The sequence below is a fragment of the Herpailurus yagouaroundi genome, unplaced genomic scaffold, assembly GCF_014898765.1.
Source record: "Herpailurus yagouaroundi ecotype Mexico unplaced genomic scaffold, PumYag 182, whole genome shotgun sequence".
In the NCBI taxonomy this organism is placed as follows: Eukaryota; Metazoa; Chordata; class Mammalia; order Carnivora; family Felidae; genus Herpailurus; species Herpailurus yagouaroundi.
Window position 1 is genome coordinate 52,691,860 of NW_024412413.1, and position 14,748 is coordinate 52,706,607.

Consider the following 14,748-nt stretch of genomic DNA (forward strand, 5'->3'; position numbering starts at 1 on the left):
TTAAGAATAAAATATTGAATGCAAAGCCTACAAGCAACAGCTTCCAAGAAAACTTGATGTCTCTATAAGAAGGAATTTTATATACTCCTACTTATAAATTTTTATACAAAATATAAAAGACAACTTAATTTCCAACAGTCTTACGCCATGATAATGGTCAAACTACTAGATTACAGATTGGAGGTCATACTGAATTCAATTATTGTATTTCTTCTGCAGTACAAATAATACAGCCTAGAAAGAGAGAAGTCTAAAATACTGTTTCAAAACAGTCTCAGGGAGAAGATTAATAAGTAAGAGTAAACTAAAAGTAATCCCCAAATTCTACAACTACTAAAATACAGTTCTAGAATACCTCTTCCCGCTTCCTTTGTTGACTCTAGGTTCTATATTTTCCTATTCAGAGTGTCTGCTTTGCAAAATTAAAAACTGAGACGTTTCTGTCAGATTACCTCTTCCTTTGTAAGGGGAAGGAGAAATGCCGCCAAATGTTCACTTCGTACTGAGACAACTAAATAATTTTGGCTTTGTGAGGAAGTAACTCAATCGAAAGTGGTGTCTCGACTCAAACACTTGCACAGCATGTTCTACTACGCCGAGGATAACGACATAAGTGAATGTTTAACATTTTCACCACTATTAGTAAGGAAGTAATCTACTTACACTTTCACAGTTTTTTCAATGTTTCTGATGCAGAAATCCAGTGTGATCACAACTTCTGTCTTTTTGTGAACAGTTTCATTATAATCATCTTTAACTAATTCTCTAAAAAATAATAATACCCTCATTAGTTTACCTAAGGAATGATTTGTTTCCTCTTGTCCATCACTAATTACACTGCTGTTACTACTCTTCAGACAAGTTTATTAACAGTCTTATATTATGAAAGCCAATTCATTTTTGTCCCCCTTGGCCTGAGTCTCGCCAATTCACTTTTTATTACTGAAAGCATCTCTGTAACCCTTATACATATCTAGGGCACGGGCCATTAGTTACTACTTATTGGATTAACAGTTTAGAAATTTAAGGCATTAAAATTATATTAAAGAGTGTAAACTAAACTACAATCATACAAATAAGCCATATGTGTTATGCTTTATACCACCAGAATTAATTTTTATTGCTCATAAATTATGATCTCTGAAGGAGGAAGATGACATAATTAATAATAAAACTGGAGGGCTTTTGGTCTACATTAAGGGTCAACAAACTAAGGCCTGATGTTTGCTTTTGCTAAGAATGATACTTATATTTTTAAAGGCTGTAAAAAAAAAATAAGTAAATAAATAAGAGACCTTATATGGCCCACAAAGTCTAAAATATTTACTAACTGGCAATCCCTATCAAAATACCACCAAGCATTCTTCACAGACCTGGAACAAACAATCCTAAAATTTGTATGGAACCAGAAAAGAGCCCGTATAGCCAAAGCAATCCTGAAAAAGAAAATCAAAGCTGGAGGCATCACAATTCTGGACTCCAAGCTATAATCATCAAGACAGTATGGTACTGGCACAAAAGCAGACACATAGATCAATGCAACAGAATAGAGAACCCAGAAATAGACCCACAAACGTATGGCCAGCTAATCTTTGACAAAGCAGGAAAGAATATCCAGTGGAAAAAAGTCTCTTCAGCAAATGGTGCTGGGAAAACTGGGCAGCGACATGCAGAAGAATGAACCTGGATCACTTTCTTACACCATACACAAAAATAAACTCAAAATGGATGAAAGACCTCAATGTAAGGCAGGAAACCATCAAAATCCTAGAGGACAAAACAGGCAACAACCTCTTTGACCTCAACCACAGCAACTTCTTACTTGACATGTCACCCAGAGGCAAGGGAAACAAAAGTGAAAATGAACTATTGGGACCTCATCAAGGTAAGACGCTTCTGCACAAACAATCAGCAAAACTAAAAGGCAACTGACGGAATGGGAGAAGATATTTGCAAATGACATATCAGATAAAGGGTTAGTATCCAAAATCTATAAAGAACTTATCAAACTCAACACCCAAAAAACAAATAATCCAGTGAAGAAATGGGCCAAAGACATGAATAGACACTTTTCCAAAGAAGACATCCAGATGTCCAACACATGAAAAAATGCTCAACATCACTCATCATCAGGGAAATGCAAATCAAAACCACAATGAGATACCACCTCACGCCTGTCAGAATGGCTAAAATTAACGACTCAGGCAACACGAATATTGGTGAGGATGCATAGAAAGATGATCTCTTTTGCATTGTTGGCGGGAACACAAACTGGTGCAGCCACTCCGGAAAACAGTATGGAGGTTCCTCAAACAATTAAAAATAGAACTACCCTTTTACCCAGCAATTGCACTACGGTACAGAAAGAGCCCAAATGTCCATCAATAGATGAATGGATAAAAGAGATATGGTACATATACATACAACGGAGTACTACTCGGCAATCAAAAGAATGAAATCTTGTCATTTGCAACAATGTGGATGGAACTAGAGTGTATTATGCTAAGCAAAATAAGTCAGAGAAAGATAAATATCTTATGATTTCACTCATATGAGGACTTTAAGATACAAAACAGATGAACATAAGGGAAGGGAAGCAAAAATAACGTAAAAACAGAGAGGAAGATAAACCATAAGAGACTCCTAAATACAGAGAACAAGTTGAAGGTTGGTGGTGGGGTGTTGGGTGGGAGGAAGTGCTGAGGGGGTACTGGGCATTAAGGAGGACTCTGGGATGAGCACTAGGTGTTATTAAGTGATTAATCACTAAATTCTATTCCTAAAAATATATATTTTGATTTAAAAAAAATTAACAACAAAGGAGTATGAGAGACAGGAGCTCAAGTTCATAGACCATCAGAGGCTTTCTTTGGTCACTCTCTGTCTCTTTGGATCCTTTTAATTTTGGTTAATTAGCAGGGCAAATATCCCCCATAGTTAGCGGCAGAGAGCTGTATTTCTAATACAAAACTGTCGTGTTTGAAACATGGAATAGATACAGATTTCAAATAAAGTCCTTTATTGGTGAAAAAAAAAAAGGAAAAAAAATTACTAACTGAAAAAGCTTGCCAGCAGTGGTCTACATTAAAAACCATTTTCGGGGTGCCTGGGTGGCTCAGTCGGTTAAGCATCCGGCTTCGGCTCAGGTCATGCATGATCTCACAGCTTGTGGGTTTGAGCCCCACATCGGGCTCTGTGCTGACAGTTCAGAGCCTGGAACCTGCTTCGGATTCTGTGTCTCCCTCTCTCTCTCTGCCCCGCCCCTGCTCACACTCACTCCCTCTCAAAAAATAAATAAACATTAAAAAAATTTTTTTAAATAAAAAAATTAAAAAAAAACAAAACCCATTTTCAAAAAAAAAACCCCAAACCAAAAACCAAAGCAAAACAAAAAACTATTTTCTCATGATTTATTAAACTAAAAGTTAATAGGTAAAAGGAATAAAAGCTTCACGGAGCAGTGACTGTGGTACATAACAAGAACAAGAGAACACGAGAGCTATTAGTTACAATACCACAAAAGTAAATGGAGTCAACACTCAGATTTTTCCAGAAATTATTTAGTAAAAACAAAAAGCCTTCTTAATGGAAAGAGAAAAGCATAGGCTTATAAGCTGGATATGTGAACACCTAAAAAAAAAAACCCATAAATTTATGAGTTTAACAAAAAAAGTGTCATTCTTTTTTCTTCTTAAAGCACCAGCAGAATGAGAATGATGACAAGCTTTCGTAAGAAGGGAAGGAGAGGCGTGAGGGAGGTACATATAAACTGTCACAAGCACTAGGCCAAAGGGCATTATGATCCCAGGGAACACGAGGCCATTGCTGTGTGCGTATAAAATTCAAAAGCCTTAAATGATGGTGTACAGAAACTAGAGGCATGATGTTCAAGAGAGACCATTTATTCTCCACTTCTATCAGATGGAAAGAACATCTACAAATCATGAAAAGTAAAAAAAAAAAAAAAGGGGGGGGCAAATCATATTCATCCACAAAATATTTCTTAGGGTCACTTTCAGGAAAGAGAATACTTAATTAATCAATATTCTGACCCAGAGTAACTATATTAACATGATTTACTAAAAAAAAAAAAAAAAAAAAAAAAAACAGCTCCTATTGCTTGTCAAGGTGAGTGTGTACTCCACTGTATAATTTCATTTATATGAAGTGTGTCGAATAGGCAAATCTATATAGACAGAAAGCATATGAGAGGTTGCCTGGGGCTAGAATTCTAGAACAAGTCCAGACTATCTTGGATTACAACAATGCCAAAGCCCACCCACCAAGAGAGTGAAATGACAGCTGAGTCAAGTCCTTGGAAAAAGAATTCATTTACCATCACCCTGTACGTACAGTGTGGCATAAGTTTTAAAATTCAGATACTATTTGTCCTATGTATCTCACAAGCTGCTGCAGGAATCAAATAAAAAAATAGTTGCTAAATGTTTTGTACACCAAATGTGAAACAAATGTATTATAATATTACAGAAGGGGTGCCTGGCTGGCTCAGTAGGTGGAGCATATGACTTTGGATCTTGCGGTAGTGAGTTCGAGCCCTACACTGGGTGTAGAGATGACTTAAAAATAAAATCTTTAGGAATGAGCCTGGGTGGCTCAGTCAGTTGAGCATGTGACTCTTGACTGCACCTCAGGTCATGGTCTCACAGTTTGTGGGATGGAGCCCTGTGCTGGGCTCTGCACAGAGCATGGAGCCAGGTTGGGATTCTCTCTCTCCCTTTCTCTCTCTCCCTCTGCCCCCTCTCCTGCTCCCATTCTGTCTCTCTCTTTCTCTCAAAAAAATAAAATTAAAAAAGGAAAGATAAAATCTTTAAAAACCAAACCAAACCAAACAATAAAAAACCCCAAGCACTTGATGCTTCTTAGTCTGAAGAGGTAAAGTATCAATGATGGAGCGGTTACCACTCATTTTCAAATTTCAGTCTATTACTTACATCAACCATCGTATCCCCTTTCGCATTAATTCCTGATAAAGCAGCAAGGTATTGGCAATTTTACAAGCATAACATACAACTCCTGTTATTGCCTAATGAAGAAACACAAATGTCAGTATTTGGTGCAAATTGTGGTACAGGATAAGAAAAACTTTTACATAAAAATTTTCAAGCTTATATATTTTTATCAGGTTAATTTAAAAACACAAACGACCAATTTCTAAAAGCTAAGGACAGATACAATAAATATTTCAGCCTTAACATGATAATGTTAAACATGTTCTGCCTCAATAGAGAAAATTTTCTTAGGAATTTAACAAAAGATATAAGGAAGAAAGAGGGGTGCCCAGGTGGCTCAGTCAGTTAAGCGTCTGACTTCGGCTTGGGTCATGGTCTCTCATGGTCTGTGGGCTTGAGCCCTGCATTGAGATCTGTGCTAACAGCTCAGAGCCTGGAGCCTGCTTTGGATTCTGAGTCCCCGCCTCTCTCTCTTTGCTCCTCCCCCACTCATGCTCTGTCTCACTCTGTCTCTCAAAGTTAAATAAATGTTAAAAAAAAAATTAACAAAAAAGAACAAAATAATCTGCATTGGGTAACAATTTTTTTTTTTTTGAACATTATATTTTTGAGAGACAGACAGGGATAGAGCACGAGCCAGGGAGGAGCAGAGAGAATGGGAAACACAGAATTGAAGCAGGCTCAGGCTCCGAGCTGTCAGCACAGAGCCCGACGCAGGGCTCAAACTCACAAACTATGAGATCATGACCTGAGCCTAAGTCGGACATTTAACCGACTGAGCCACCCAGGCGCCCCTGCAATGGATGACAACTTAAATGAATAATTTCCTAAATCATATAGGCGTATGTAAAGATAATACATTTTATTGCTTCCATTGTTGATAAGATAATTTTAATTCAGATGTTTACATAGTAACTTAATTAAACACTAACCTTAGCCATGCTAGCATCCCCATCTAAATCGTAACGTGGATGTACTTTAGGAAGGGAAACTGAAATATGAAGTAAAAAAATTAAAATCAGAAATAAAGTATTTTGAATAAATTACTATAGCTTTTATATAGCAATCTCTAAATTAAACATTAACATCTACATTACCCCCAAATTAAACATTAGTAACAAAACTCTTTTATGTTCTTTTCCTGGTTAAAAAAAAAAAATCACTTGAAGCAAAAATGCTCATTCCTTAACAACTAAGAAATTACCGAAAATATTTCTAAGGAGTTTAGTTCTTTTCTTAGATATATTCCAATACAACACAAGCTCAATGATTCTCTTTAAATCTAAATCAAATCCCAAAGATCCAAACAGAAAAGTAAAAATCTGGGTAATTTTTTTTTCACCAGTACAATTAATAATTTAAGATTCCAAAATGTAGATCTAATTTTTCATAGACTCCAAAGCCTGACAAAGTGTCCTATTCACAGTGGACACAATAAATATTGGCTCAAACTTGTGATATAAAAGGTTATTTTGAATGTTAGTAAAATACTAAAAGCAGAGAGCTACAGTAAAACATACATGACAAACTACCATTTTATGACACAAAATATTTAAGGTCAAATTATGTTCCTACAAGGCTTTTCAATTTTATTACTAGTCTCATTCAACTTATTTACAAAATTTTTAAGTTTATGAAAATTCTACCTTACTGTCCTCATCAATCAACTTTATGAAGATGCCAATCATTTTTACAGGTCATTTTTTTAATGGCTATGAAGAACACTAGAAAAATTCCAACTTACTTTTCTCATATATCAATCCTATGGTACTCAGAGGTTCCCGACTCACTACAAAGATGGGATTTTCCTCAGTAGTTTTAGGAAAATGCTGTGCCAGTCTTCCAGGTTCTATAACTAAACGTCGTCCTTCATATATAAGTTCTTGATTTGAAGAAATAATTTTGGTTTGTTTATACACCAGTTCATGAAATACAGTAGCACTGTGTGAGAAAAATGCAAAGGGACAACATTACTGGGATGGAGTAAGAAGTAAATCTGTGTGTGTTGGGGGAGGGAGGTACAACATTTCTTTCTAAGAGATACTTCAGATCACGGCAGGTCTATAGAAACACTGTCTTGTTGATGTGGATACTATAATGTCTATTAAACTGAAAATTGCACAGACCTGTCTATGCAGTAATCCATTCTAGAATACTTTTATGTCTGAACACCTATACTGAATATGTATAAGATACAGGATTCTTCATGTTGAATAATGGGGAGCCAACATAACACAGCACTTTAGAGCAAGGACTCTGGATCAGACTACGTGGGTTCAAATTCCAGTTATACTGACTTACTGAAATACCTTAAGTTACTTAACACCTCTATGCTGTTTCCTCATCTATAAAACACAAGCGATAGTACCCACCTCACAGAGCTGCTGTGAGGATTAAATGACAAAGAACTCACAGTGGTATCTGTGACGTGACTATAAATATTTGTTGAATGAATTAATACAACCAGGTATTTTCAAAATGATGTTTTAGGGGAAAAAGTAGATTCTCCCTAAACAGATCTATGCAATCAAAGAGACATTTCAGTGGAAAGGCTGTGATCTGGCTCAGGCTTGGGTGGGCTTTTTAATGTTCACATGTGTTCTTAAAATGAAATAGTTGCCAACACCTAGCTCTGACACAGATTTATTCACGCTATTACATAAAAAAATAAAGAGGAATAATACACATTTAATCTGATTTTATATTAATATTATTTTATTCATTATATTGTATTTTTATGTTTATATTAACAGTATATTATACATATTACATATTAGTACTTAAAATATTACTTTATCTAATTAATTTTATTCCTGAATACATTAATTGCCAGTAAAGGTTTTATAAGATATCAGAACTGCTATTTGACTCTTGTCAAAACAGACATTAAGGCACAGAGAATGGGTGCAATGTTTTTTCCCCTTCATTTTATTTTATTTTTTTCAGTACAAAAGGTGTTTTTATTATAGCACAGGGACAGGACCCGAGGGCAGAAAGAGCTGCCCCCTTCATTTTAATTTTTTTTTTTAACGTTTATTTATTTTTGAGACAGAGAGAGGCAGAGCATGAACAGGGGAGGGGCAGAGAGAAAGGGAGACACAGAATCCGAAACAGGCTCCAGGCTCTGAGCGGTCAGCACAGAGCCCGACGCGGGGCTCGAACTCACGGACCGTGAGATCATGACCTGAGCCGAAGTTGGACGCTTAACCAACCGAGCCACCCAGGCGCCCCGTGCCCCCTTCATTTTAAAAAACATTTGAGGTCACTGTAGACTGACATGCAGTTGTAAGAAATCATACACAGTGATACCATATACCCTTCACCCAGTGTCCCCCAATGGTAACATCCTGCATATGATATATTATTATATTATATAAATAGTATATGTTTCCTATCCAGGATATGGATACTGATATAATCCACCTATGATATTCAGATTTCCTTAGCTTTACATGTAAGTGTGAGTGTATTTAGTTAAATGCAGTTCTATCACATAGGTAGATTTTTTTTATAATATAGGTACAATGTGTTTTTGTTTAGGTAAAACAAATGATTACTTCTCCAGCACCTAATAAGGGGTTTATGCCACATATGCAAATAATAACTACGCTAGCTATATTTAAGACTTACGCTTTAACGTTTTTTAAATGATAGGATAGTACTCGTAAATTTTTTTCTTTCTTTTTTTTTTTTTTTTTTGTAAGTCGGCTCTATGCCCAACATGGGGCTTGAACTCAGGGTCGCATGGTCTACTGACTCAGCCAGGTGACCCTGACCATAATACTCTTAATAAAACCCAGCCCATTTATGGATTTGTGGATGTTATTTGTGGTTATGTGATTATGTAAGAGAGAAGGCATAGAAACAAAAATAGTCTTGTAAAAGTTGCAGTTTAAGAACAAGCTAATTTACCTGTATGTTTTATAAAAGTAGAAAATTGATCTTTTTACTCCAAAAATAAGCAAAAAAGAATTTAGTAAACACTCAAACATAATTTCCCATCCAAGTACTAACCAGGCTCAAACATAATTTCCTAAGTGAGAAGTGGGTAGGTACCTTTAGAGAAGCTGAGACATCTTTTCCATTTCCTCTTCTAATTTAGGAAGATAATTACAAAACAAAACACAACATTATGATACAGGATGAAAGTATAAAGAGGTACTTACGTATTGTAGCTATGAATATAAATCTTATGAGCTGTCATTTGTTGCAGTGAAAAAACATGAATTATCATCCGATGAAGTATATCACTAGTTTCTGCAAAAAACTGGTCAAAACCCCAACACTTTTCCTGATCTGCCTCAAGGATGTTTGCAAGAACAGGGGTAAGTAGAACTTGAAGACCCCTAAAATAGTATTGAAAAAGTTACTTGAAGAGTGAATGTTACATTCTGTCCAGATACAAAATCATAATATTTACCAACAAATCAAAGGAATTGCTATTACTTAGATTAATTTAAGATTTAAAAAAATCTGCCAACTTTTCAGAATGTCAGGTAACCTTGGTTTAAAATTACTTGTCAATGCATCAGGAGTTATGGTATTTTTTAAAAAGTTTGTTTATTTAGAGAGAGAGGGAAAGAGAGAGAGAGAGAGAGAGAGAGAGAGAGAGAGAGAGAGAAAGAGAGAGAGAGAGAGAATATATTCCAAGCAGGCTCTGTGCCACCAGCACAGAGCCTGATGTGGGGCTCAAATTCATGAACTGCGAGATCATAACCCGGAGCCGAAACCAAGAGTCTGACGTTTAACCAACTGAGCCACCCAGGTGCCCCTGGGATTATGGTATTTTTATGTTAACTTATCTTTTATTGATTATTCTCTTTGATTCGTCCCTTCCCAAGTTTTCTCATTTTTCCAAACACAATCTATATATGTATATATACATGGCTATCCAGGTGAGATCAGTTGATTAGAATCAGGCAGTTATGAGGATAAGATAATGTTTTAATTTCAGGGTTTTTAATGTCCTTTGTTTTTTTTTTTTTTTTTTAATTTTTTTTTTTTTTGAGAGAAAGAGGTATAGAAGGGGGAGGAGCAGAGAGAGAGGGGAGGGGAGAGAGAATCTTAAGCAAGCTCTGTGCTCTGTGCATTTAGCAGGGCTTGAACGCAACGAACCGTGAGCATGACCTGAGCTGAAATCAAGAGTTAGATGCTTACCTGATTGAGCCACCTAGGCGCCCCAGGTCAGGCATCCCTTTAATGTCTATTTGTCCATCTACTTATCTAATCAATCTATCAATCTATTTATTTATTTATTTTTGAGAGAAAGTGCATAGGCCTGAGCTGGGAAGGGGCAGAGGGAGAAGGGGACTGAGGATCCAAAGCGGGAACTGTCTCCACAGCAGAGAGCCTGATGTGAGGCTCAAACTCAAGAACTACGAAATTCAGATGCTTAACTGACTGAGCCACCCAGGCACCTCTAATGTCCTTTTAATATGCCTCTCCAATATATAATTTTTTTAAGTTTACTTATTTTTGAGAGACAGAGACCGAGCGCCCCCCCCCGCCCCCCCCCCCCCCCCCCCCCCCCCGGGGCACGCAGAGAAACAAGGAGAAAATCCCAAGCAAGCTCCTTGCTGTTAGTGCAGAGCCCGATTTGGGGCTCGATTTCTGAGACCATGGGATCACGACCTGAATCAAAATCAAGAACTGGAAGCTTAACCAACTGAGCCACCCAGGGTGTCCCTCAAATCTATAATTTTTAATGCTAAATTTACATGCCTTTTGTAGTATACTGCTATTTTTTTTGAAGTATACTTCTTCAGTAAGTAAAATTAATGTAATCATCTGACAATCAACTAGTGCCAATTCAACTAGAGATAATCTTTGACTAGTAGGCTTAGGTTTTTTTTTTAAGTTTTAAAAATGTTTTTATTTATTTTTGAGACAGAGAGAGACACAGCATGAGCAGGGGAGGGGCAGAGAGAGAGGGAGACACAGAATCTGAAGCAGGCTCCAGGCTCTGAGCTGTCAGCACAGAGCCCGACACGGGGCTTGAACTCACATACTGTGAGATCTGACCTGAGCTGAAGTCAGATGCTTAACCAACTGAGCCTCCCAGGCGCCCCTTGTAGGCTTAGATTAAAAACAAAAAACAAAAAACAAAAAAAAAAAATGGAAGGACCTTTTTTCTTTCTCATGCTTTCAATGAATTACACAATATATTCAAATAGACTCTCAATTATGGATAATTTCAAATAGTTTTAAAAATATATTCTTGGGGCGCCTGGGTGGCTCAGTTGGTTAAACATCCAACTTCAGCTCAGGTCATGATCTCATGGTTCATGGGTTCAAGCCCTGCATAGGGCTCTGTGCTGACAGCCTGGAGCCTGCTTCAGATTCTGTCTCCCTTTCTCTCTCGGCCTCTCCCCTACTTATGCTCTCTCTCTCTCAAAAATAAAAAATAAACATTAAAAAAAAAAAAAAGTAAAAAAAAGTACATTCTTGACTATATAGCAGACACTGGAAAAAATCTTTGTTAAGAGTTTTTAAAGTAGGTAGTGGAGATCTTATTTTTTTTTTATTTTGGACAGAGAGAAAGAGAGTGCACATACAAGCGGGAGAAGGGGGCAGATGGCAGGGAGAGGAGTGGAGGGAGAGAGAATATTAAGCAGGCTTCATGTTCAGCGTGGAGACTAACACACATGGCCTAGAGCCATGACCTGAGCCGAAATCAAGAGTCGAATGTTCAACCGACTGAGTTGCTCAGGTGCCCTAGTAGTGGATATTTTAAGTTTTGACTAACAGGTATCTATTCTCCCTCCTTTTGTAAGCGAATCCATACCTCTCCTCTACTATCTCCCTGTGCAGAGATGGGCATGACAGCCAGGTATGGTTATTATGATTAGTTGGAGGTGAGCAGGTGATAGCATGCAGGTTAGTGAAGTGAGAATCAACCTAGAAGTCTTTGTTCAAACTATCAGGCAAGAAAGTCTGTCTTCCCACTGGGCTTTCAAAGCTTTGAGAGTGTGAGTCTGGGAATGGTAGCAGCCACCTTGTGGCTGACCTAAAGTAAAAACAAATCAGACAGAAGCAGACCTGAACAATTTGAAGAGACCAAGTCTTGACGACACAGTCTGAGTCCAAGGATTCAGCTGGGCTTTGAGTCACATACATATGTATACTTTTAATTACAAGGCCAATCTATATCCTTCTTTACTTAAACCAGCTGACTTAGGTTTTTCTCCCTTGTTATCAGTCTTGGCTAATACATATAAGAAGTGATGGTTATCTTTTTTTATAGTTGCTTTATTTTTGATAGTCGTTTTCACTGCTGATTTGTAGTACTTGAAGTCCTTACTATTAAAAAAACCCCGTAAGATTATATAATATGCTGTTACCTAAGCAATTTATATCAAAGAATTTATAACTCGGTATGCTCAAGACTAATTAGGCAGGTTAAGACCTGCTACCCTCCTGAAATATGTAATCTACAGTTCAGATTGTGAAATTACTGATTCTAAGTTTCAGCAATTATTAAAAAGCCAGTGTTCACTTCCTGACCCCTTTACATTTTATGTTTTGCCTGAGATTCCAAAAATGAGTATTTTCTAAATCAAAAGTTAACACAAATTACTATGACAATATGCAATTTCTGTTCCCGAATGAAATGAATGTCTCTTCATAATGCTGGCTGCATGACCCAATTTTGTTTTGGAGACTTCTTTAAACAACACACAAAAATGAAACTGTCAGAATAGTTTTCAAAAATGATTTTAGAATTAGAACTCTTAGTTTAAATGAGTTTCGCAGACATTGAAATACAAAATGATAGGTGATATTTTATTAGCTTATGATATAGATGATTTAAATAATAATATTCAATATTTAAAATATTAAATATTTAAATTCTTTCTTTTTTTTATATGTAGAAAATCATACAAAAAGCACCCACAAATTATAATAGGTAGTTAAGCCAGTAAATCATAACCTGTATTACTTGTGGATTATATAACTGCCATACTCAGGAAAAATGGAAGTTAATTCAATAATCAGAAATTCTTTCTTCTTTCTTTCTCACTCTCTCTCTTTCTTTCTGAGAGAAAGAGGGTGCATGCACGCATGAGCAGCAGAAGGGCAGAGAGGGAGGGTGAGACAGAATCCCAAGTAGGCCCCACACTGTCAGTGTGGAGCTTGATGCAAGGCTTGATCTTATGAACTATGAGATCATGACCTGAGCCAAAATCAAGAGATGGATGCTTAATTGACTGAGCCACCCAGGAGCCCCAGGAATCAGAAATTCTGAATATTGATGAGTGTTTTGGCTTTATTTCCAGAGTAAAATCTAAAATAATTTACTCTCTACTTTTAATTTCTTTCTCCTTAAATTTTTCTTTGTGATAACAGAATTCATGTCTGACAATAATAACGTTTCTGAGTTCTGGCTACTAAGTTAAAAAAGACCAATCTGAACATTTGCAATGCTGAAAAATGTAGTAGAAAACTATTAATTCTTACCTTTTCAATAATATGAATATTTTTTAAAAATGAAGATAATACTAAATTTCTCGAGTGTTTGGGGCACCTGGGTGGCTCAGTAGGTTAAGGGTCCACTCTTGCTTCCAGCTCTGTCATGATCTGAGGGTCATGAGATCGAGCCTCACATCAGGCTCTGTACTGAGCACAGAGCCTGCTTAAGATTCTCTCTCTCTCTCTCTCTCTCTCTCTCTCTGCCTCTGCCCCTCTCCGCCACTCACTCTCTCTCTCCAAAATAAAAAAAATTAAACAAAACTAAATAAACTTCTTGAGGGTTTGTTTTTTACAACTCTAGTTATTCCTATCTGTATCACCATTTGTGGTCCATCAATATGAATGATCAATATAAAAGATACAAAGGTCCCTAAGCTGGATTCCTACATTGGACAGAATTCTAAGACTAATGATTAGCAATCCTGAAAATGTATGCCTTCTGCCCTAACAGACCTCTGGCAAAATTATGCATATAGATCAGAATCCATCTTTACATTGCCACAAAGACTAAAATCACCTACCAAAGCACATCTAAAACATAGTAAAATCTTAAAAACAACAACAACATACAAACAAAAAAACCCCAAACCAAACTACACTTCAGTATCTGTGACTTTACTCAACGAAGATCCCAAACACCAAAGTGCAAAAAAAGAAGAGCTGCATACACCACACTGACCGAGAAAGACTGCAAGAAATAGGCATGTCTCCACTCCAGTCGATGGGTCCATTTTCTGCTTTCTGTACTCCAGATATTGCACCAGAAGGCTTTCCAGTAATTATTTTGTACCTTGGGAGGAATAGATGGAGAATAAATTAAGCAGTTCCTCATTGCAGAGCCTATCAATGGGCTTTGCAAAAATATTTCCTCAGTTGCACCTACAATTATCTACTAGACGAAACTTTGTGATTGATGTTCACAGGATCCATAAAACAATCAAAATACTTTGAATCTGACTGACTGAAGTAGAATAGTGGTTGTACGATTATTTTATATATGCCATAATTAATTTTCATTGGGATCTCAGAGTGCCATATAACAGCAGCTTGATGTTCACAACAAAAATATTAACTTTTTCCATCTGAAAAAATCGAGCAAACACAAAAAAAGTTATGTTACAGAATATCTCTAGGCCATTAAAATCCCTTTTACCCAAATTATCCACAGGCAGTCAATTGGACTGTGAAATTACTGCAGAATGAACAACAGCCTGATTTTTTTTTAAAGAAGACAAAACTATACACAGCATAGTATCAGAAAGATTCTTTGCATATTGAAAAAATATATACACATACAGGAATAGGTGTG

The 14,748-nt window shown here is 36.6% G+C and overlaps 1 protein-coding gene across 2 annotated transcripts in view; it reads right to left on the bottom strand.

The window, feature by feature from the left end:
• Window positions 1-14,748, bottom strand: part of TBK1 (TANK binding kinase 1) — a 52,068-nt gene that overhangs the window by 12,924 nt on the left and 24,396 nt on the right. For both annotated transcript variants that reach the window (XM_040491523.1, XM_040491522.1), the window contains exons 7-12: window positions 14,119-14,229; window positions 9,137-9,316; window positions 6,715-6,911; window positions 5,903-5,961; window positions 4,953-5,044; window positions 664-765 (exon numbers count right to left, since the gene is read on the bottom strand). In XM_040491523.1, the coding sequence (XP_040347457.1) occupies window positions 664-765; window positions 4,953-5,044; window positions 5,903-5,961; window positions 6,715-6,911; window positions 9,137-9,316; window positions 14,119-14,229 (741 nt within the window). The remainder of the gene's footprint in view (window positions 1-663; window positions 766-4,952; window positions 5,045-5,902; window positions 5,962-6,714; window positions 6,912-9,136; window positions 9,317-14,118; window positions 14,230-14,748) is intronic.